The 6,643-nt window shown below is 34.0% G+C and overlaps 1 protein-coding gene across 1 annotated transcript; it reads left to right on the forward strand.

Annotated features, from left to right (window-relative positions):
• Positions 1-2,238: 2,238 nt before the first annotated feature.
• On the forward strand, positions 2,239-6,417 carry LOC131601799 (GTPase LSG1-1-like). The gene is made up of 7 exons (XM_058873693.1): positions 2,239-2,654; positions 2,762-2,869; positions 3,257-3,343; positions 3,536-3,629; positions 4,438-4,494; positions 4,837-4,916; positions 5,026-6,417. The coding sequence occupies exons 1-7, from the start codon at positions 2,437-2,439 to the stop codon at positions 6,170-6,172; spliced, it is 1,791 nt and encodes a 596-aa protein (XP_058729676.1). The 5' UTR covers positions 2,239-2,436; the 3' UTR covers positions 6,173-6,417.
• Positions 6,418-6,643: the final 226 nt, after the last annotated feature.

Raw genomic sequence — 6,643 nt, forward strand, 5'->3', positions numbered from 1 at the left:
GGTCCTTTACTAGTTATCTATTGCTTCACCAATGTCTTCTAACTTTAAAATTTAAATTCAAAATAAACTTCAATTTCAATTGATTTGTTAGATAGGAGAAAATAAGATATTTGATTTTTCAGTAAGATCAAAACAACACATATTTCAACATGTATACTGTACCTCTACTAGTTTTAAAAAAAAACATTAATATTAACAAATAAATTCAAATTCAAATACCTATTTGAAATAATTAACATTAATAAAATTCTAAAATTGTTAAGAAAAAAATAAGAATATGATTACTAATTGATTTAATTCAAAAATATGTTCCTGTAGAAAAATATATCAAATTCTGAAATAAACTGAAATATTTAAATCATAATATAATTTTAAAACCTAATTATATAAACTTAAAATTAATCTTCTATAAATATAAAAAATAATACAAAAAAATGATATATTTTATTTAGAGAAAAAATAAAACTATGTATTCTTTTTATTTGACAAAATTTAAAGTATGGTTACTAACAACTCACGTAAGGTTTCAAACAAGGTCTGCTCCCTAATTATTTTTGTATAAATTCTAATTTATAAACTAATTTGAACAAGTTTATAATATAAACCCTATCCTTAAAACAATATATATATATATATATATATATATATATATATATATATATATATATATATATATATATATATATATATATATATATATATATATATATATATATATATATATATTTATATTTCAATTTAGATCTTAATAACTCTTTAAAACAATAATAAAATTATTTATTTTTAAACGTAAGAAAATTAAATCTGAAATGGAATATTGATAGTGCCAAAATAGAATACAGTTCAAAATTAGAACTTTATTTTTAAAATTAGTATTTCTTCAAAATTTAAATTATTACGGATTAAATAAAAAAAATAAAACTAAAGTTGAGATTTAATAGTCCAAAATAATAAATAAGTTTCTTATTATTATCATTATTAGGAAAACAATTTAAAGGTGAAGAAACCCACCCTTAACGACAGCAGCGACTAGCGGCTGGAGATTGTGACCAAGGCAAACAGAAAGGATAAATTATTTAGTTTAGGATAGAAACAGTCCAATATCAGTTCAACAATTGTCATCACACTTTTCAGCACGGTGGTGATATTCCTGGCTCAGTGGTTTCCAAAAAGTCGCTCTGATCATGATTTTTGTTTGTGGGTTTTGTAGGTGTTATCAAGAAGAAAAGATTTATTGGTTTATTTTTCTCACATACTAATTTCAAGTCCAAAAATCATGAAGATTAATAAAGGTTTTTCACTTTGAAAAGGGAAAATATGTGTCATATTACCTTAGTTATAAAATTTCCAACTTCTAATTTCAAGATCAAACTCCCAAGAGATGAAAATGGTGGAAAGAATAAATTTTTTGGGAAAGTAATGGTGTGGGAATGGTTTGGCCGAGGGAGAGAGAGATTGTGAGAAAGGATAGAAATTGTCTTTCTCATGATGATTAATTTATATACCAAGACATTTAGTATTAGCCCTAGGATTGAATAGTGAAAGGTGATAAGAACAATCTCTAGCCTTTGGATTCTCACTCACAAGCCAAGTCATTATCACTTTATGAGAAAATATCTAGATATTTTAGTTACCACTTGAATAGGGGTGGCAAAACGGGCCCGTCCCGCTGGGCATGCCCGTTTTGTCTGGATTTTAGTCAGGGGCGGACCAAGGTTTTAAGCCCTCACCCTTTAATGTGACCTCCGCCCCACCATGTTTTTTATGCGAGCTTTTGCGAACACGTAAATTAACATACTTTTTGCATTTTTAGACTAAAAAGGTGTAGTGTCCGCGGGGCTTAGTCCGGCCCGCCTTCACTTTTTACGAGACAGACTAAGATTTTAGGTCCACACCCTTAACTATGTCCACCCCATTCTTTTTTTTTTTTGCGAGCTTTTGCAAGATGAACCTAAATAAGGCGGCATCCCCGTTTGCCACCCCTAATTAAGGAGTGAAATAAGATAATTTATTTGAAAAATGAGAAAATATGCAAATAAATTCTGTACAGGAGACTGTAAAATACAATCATGAAAATGATTAAAAATCAAGGTTAAATTAGATTAAAAAAATAAAAAATTTATATTACGTTTGTAATTAATCAATTTGAGTATAGATAATTATTAAATTATTCCTATTAATTATTTTTTTAAATAATAATATTAAAAAGTGAAATACATTTAGACTATTCTGATTTTGACAAATCTGTTGAGTAACTTTAGGATGAAAAATAAGAATTCGCCTTTTCTTAAACCCTAATCTGAAACCAAAACAGAATACGGTGGCCCATCCCTTGGAACCGAGAATCCATAAGAACACCAAAAGAAAAAAAACACCGAAACACTTATCTCAAGAGCATCAAAGAGGCGATTTGTTAGGGTTTCAATTGTGAGAAAAATGGGAAAGAATCCAAAGAACGAGCTAGGTAGGGCTCTTGTGAAGCAACACAATCACATGATTCAACAAACCAAGGAGAAGGGTCGAATCTACAAGAAGAAGTTTCTCGAATCGTTCACCGAAGTTTCTGATATCGACGCCATCCTTGAACAAGGGGATGGAGATGAGGAACAGCTGCTCGATCTTCCTGTTCCTCCTCCAACCGCCCGCATCAATCTGTAAACATCGTTTTTTAATTGGAAATCGTTTTCTATGTAACCTATTTGTGAATGTTTTTTTGTGAAATATTTGATTTTGTTGTTATGTGTGTTTGTTTTGAAATTAGGGATCCTGCGTCTGGTAGTGTCTTTAATGGTTCGACGCCTGAAGAAATCAAGAAGGAGCAGAGGATTGAAGAGGCTCTGCATGCTAGCAGTCTTCGAGTTCCACGGAGGTATTTTGTTTTCGTTAGTTACTAAAAAATGATGATTTTACCATGTATCTCAATTCCGACCATACAATTAAGGACTGTTTGGTTCAATAGAAGGGAGGGTAGAGATTTTCATGGGGTGGAAGGGAGGAAGGGGAGATATTTCATACATGTTTTGCAGTGTTTTAAAAACTGAACCTGAAAAGACTTCTGGGTCACGGTTGATAAAACTGCGATTGAACTGTCGAAATAACTGAACCAGAGTAACCCGAGTTTCGACAATGTATTGTGTTTGGTTTGATGAGTGGATAGGAGGAGATGGATAAAGTTTAAGATAAATTCTCTACCCTCCATTTCCCTTCCACCAGACTGTTCTTTAATGTTAGGTGTGTGTGATTCATTTGTTTTCAGGCCATCATGGAGTGCTGAAATGTCTGCTGACGAGCTTCATGCCAATGAAACACAACATTTCTTAACTTGGCGTCGCAGCTTAGCCAGGTTAGTTACATAGCATCTGCTCTTCTCTTCCCTGTTCTTAATTGGTTTGCAATTACAAGCTAGGAATTAGATGTAAAAACCAATGGCAATTGTAGGCAATGGTTTCTGTTATGTGATGTAGTTAAAGAATTTAATTGCTTTCGTACATGTTCTTAATACTTTACTTATTGATGTTTTGGTGGTGTTTTCTAGACTTGAGGAAAATAAGAAGCTTGTCCTTACTCCATTTGAGAAAAATCTTGATATCTGGAGACAGCTCTGGCGGGTTGTTGAGCGCAGTGATTTGGTAAGTTTGTGTGCTCTTCAAAGTTTTACCTAGAAATATATATCAACTTCTGCCTGTGCAGATTTATCATCATATGCTCTTTGTGAAGTTGGTGCATACATTTTATATAGCTTTTAATGATTGGGAGTCTGACTATGTTATCATATGTAATAATATTGGGCATAGCTCCCAGTTATGGAAACGTGAATTCCAGTGGCCCATCTGGTTATCTATAGATTATTTCTTGGTGTAAAATACTTGGTCATTTGTTTTTCATGAGCTGCTTACTTTTCTGTTGTTGAGTTCTATGTCACTTCCCGTCTGTTGTTAGTAATGTTAACAAAGTAAAGTGTAATGTTTATAGTTCAAAATATGATGTAGCTCCCATCTTCTATTAAAGATGGTTGCTAACAGCATTTTAATCTGTACAGAAGCAAGTGAGTACATTGATTAGATTGTAGCTGCCTTGTCCTTAATTTTGATTGGTCAAACAAAAAATGAGGGGAAAATACCTATTCATTTTTAGGACCTGCATCATGAGCTTGAAACTAAAGGATGATCCTGAGAGCAGTTTCACTTTTCAACTTCCAGAAACAAAAAAGAAAAAGATGCTTTGGTTGACCATGGATAAAAGCCTATTTTTTATCCCTCCCTTAATTAATATTCTGTTTTTTCCTGTTAGTAATTGCCTATATTTTATGAAAGCATTTGGATAATTGGTATATTTATACTTGGGTAGAAATATCCTTAGTGTTGTACTTTTCTATTTGATATGCTCTGTATAGCCTCCAAGTGCAAGAAATATTGATTCTCTTTTTTTTTTTTCCAGATTGTTATGGTTGTTGATTCACGAGATCCATTATTCTATCGCTGTCCTGACCTTGAGGTAAGATGTTTTTCTCTTTCTTTGGGAAATTCTTACTTGACAACTGTAGAAGAAATTATTTGGTATGTAGCAAATTTATGCACAGATACAGCCAAAGACTTTGTGCTGAATATTCTTTTACAGCAACTTTGGCTTAAGAGACATACCATGTTACTCACAGTATTATATAAAAGTCTTTTCTTTTGATAAAAATATCCCTGGGAAGTAGTGAGAGAGATTTTGCCATATCATGTGTCTTTAATCTATGTAGACAACTTTGGACATTTTTTTATTATTTTCTTTCATGCGAGTCATTCTTATATGTGTTCAAGCATGACCCATTTTGCTTTAATTTCTAAACAGGCTTATGTAAAGGAGGTTGATGTGCATAAACGCACATTGCTTTTGGTTAATAAGGCAGATCTTTTACCTGCTTCTGTCAGGTTTGAATATATATTTTTCGGTTTATTCTGTTTCAAATCATTGCTTTTGAATTTTTATTTTTTAGTATCCTTTTTATTTATCCTCTGTTTTTCTTCTGTTCCCCTGCAGAGAGAAATGGGCAGAATACTTTCGTGTTCATGATATTCTCTTTATCTTCTGGTCAGCCAAAGCTGCTACTGCAGTTTTGGAAGGCAAAAAACTTGGTTCATCACAGACTGATAACATGGCAAGTGCAAATAACCCAGACACAAAGATATATGGAAGGGATGAGCTTTTAGCCCGCCTGCAATCAGAGGCTGAAGAGATAGTACACAGGAGAAGAAATTCAGGCTCCTCTGGCACAGGGTCATCCACTATTGAATCCTCAGGTGAAAATACTTCTGCTAGTTCATCGTCAAGTCACGTGATTGTGGGATTTGTTGGATATCCTAATGTAGGGAAAAGTTCAACTATCAATGCTCTAGTTGGACAAAAGAAAACCGGTGTCACCTCTACCCCAGGAAAAACAAAGCACTTTCAGACATTAATTATTTCTGAAAAGTTGACACTTTGTGATTGTCCTGGGTTAGTTTTTCCATCTTTCTCAAGCTCAAGATATGAGATGATTACTTGTGGGGTGTTGCCAATTGATAGGATGACCGAACACAGGGAGTGTGTCCAAGTTGTCGCCAATAGAGTCCCGAGACATGTCATAGAAGAGATCTATAACATCAGTCTTCCTAAACCTAAGTCATATGAGTCCCAATCCCGCCCCCCTCTAGCATCTGAACTTTTGAGAACATATTGTGCTTCTCGTGGGCAATCTACTTCTAGCGGACTGCCTGACGAAACCAGAGCTTCTCGGCAGATACTGAAAGATTACATTGATGGGAAGCTGCCTCACTATGCAATGCCGCCTAACGTGTCAAATCAAGAATTAGCTTCTGAAGATTCCACTGGACATGACCAAGATAATTCACATGTGTCAGATTCATCTGATATTGAAGATTCTTCAGATGTTGAGACTGAGACTGTACTTACACCAAAACTTGAGCATGTGTTGGACGACCTCAGTTCATTCGACATTGCTAATGGGCTTGCTTCAAACAAAGTTGCAGCTAAGAAGACCAAGGAATCACATAAGCACCACAAAAAGCCGCAGAGGACAAAAGATCGTTCATGGAGAGCCGGGAAAGCAGGGAAGGATGATACAGATGGGATGCCAATTGCAAGATTCCATCAGAAATCAGTAAATGCAGGTCCTCTGAATGTTTGATAAGGTCACTTCCTCTGGTTTATGTGCAACAACTTGTCTGTTAGACCCATACATACATAGTTTTCTCAAGTGAGCCATTTTGTAAGGCTTTGCGGGAATAGACCACCCAGTCAATTCCTTTAAAGCTTGCCTCGCGAGAGGGGAAAAAGGTATTTGGAAAAATATTGTATTTACGTCATTTGGTTATTGTTTCGAATATTGGGATGAAAATGTAGTTTTAAAATAAGATACTTCAATTGTCGGGATTTAAGTGTGCATGTTCTCTTATCAAGCATAGCAGATTCTGTTGATTGAATTACAAAGAAGCTGAAGCTTCAATGTGAATATCGATAGGAGTCTCATGGAAGATGATAACATTAGTGTTGGAGTAAGTCAAAGACTTGCAAAAATCTAACAATCTACTTAATCTAAATGCAAGGTTGTCATGATGATAACTTTTGCAACAATCCTAGACCTAAGAATGATGTGTCA

The sequence above is a fragment of the Vicia villosa genome, linkage group LG5 (assembly GCF_029867415.1).
Source record: "Vicia villosa cultivar HV-30 ecotype Madison, WI linkage group LG5, Vvil1.0, whole genome shotgun sequence".
Lineage (NCBI taxonomy): Eukaryota > Viridiplantae > Streptophyta > Magnoliopsida > Fabales > Fabaceae > Vicia > Vicia villosa.

What these genes read in the sequence shown, in the direction of transcription:
- LOC131601799 (XM_058873693.1), top strand. Translation starts at nt 2,437, where the DNA reads ATGGGAAAGAATCCAAAGAACGAGCTAGGTAGGGCTCTTGTGAAGCAA. An exon ending in AGTCTTCGAGTTCCACGGAG is followed by an intron (nt 2,870 to 3,256) that starts GTATTTTGTTTT and finishes ATTTGTTTTCAG; the next exon opens with GCCATCATGGAGTGCTGAAA. An exon ending in CTTTTACCTGCTTCTGTCAG is followed by an intron (nt 4,917 to 5,025) that starts GTTTGAATATAT and finishes GTTCCCCTGCAG; the next exon opens with AGAGAAATGGGCAGAATACT.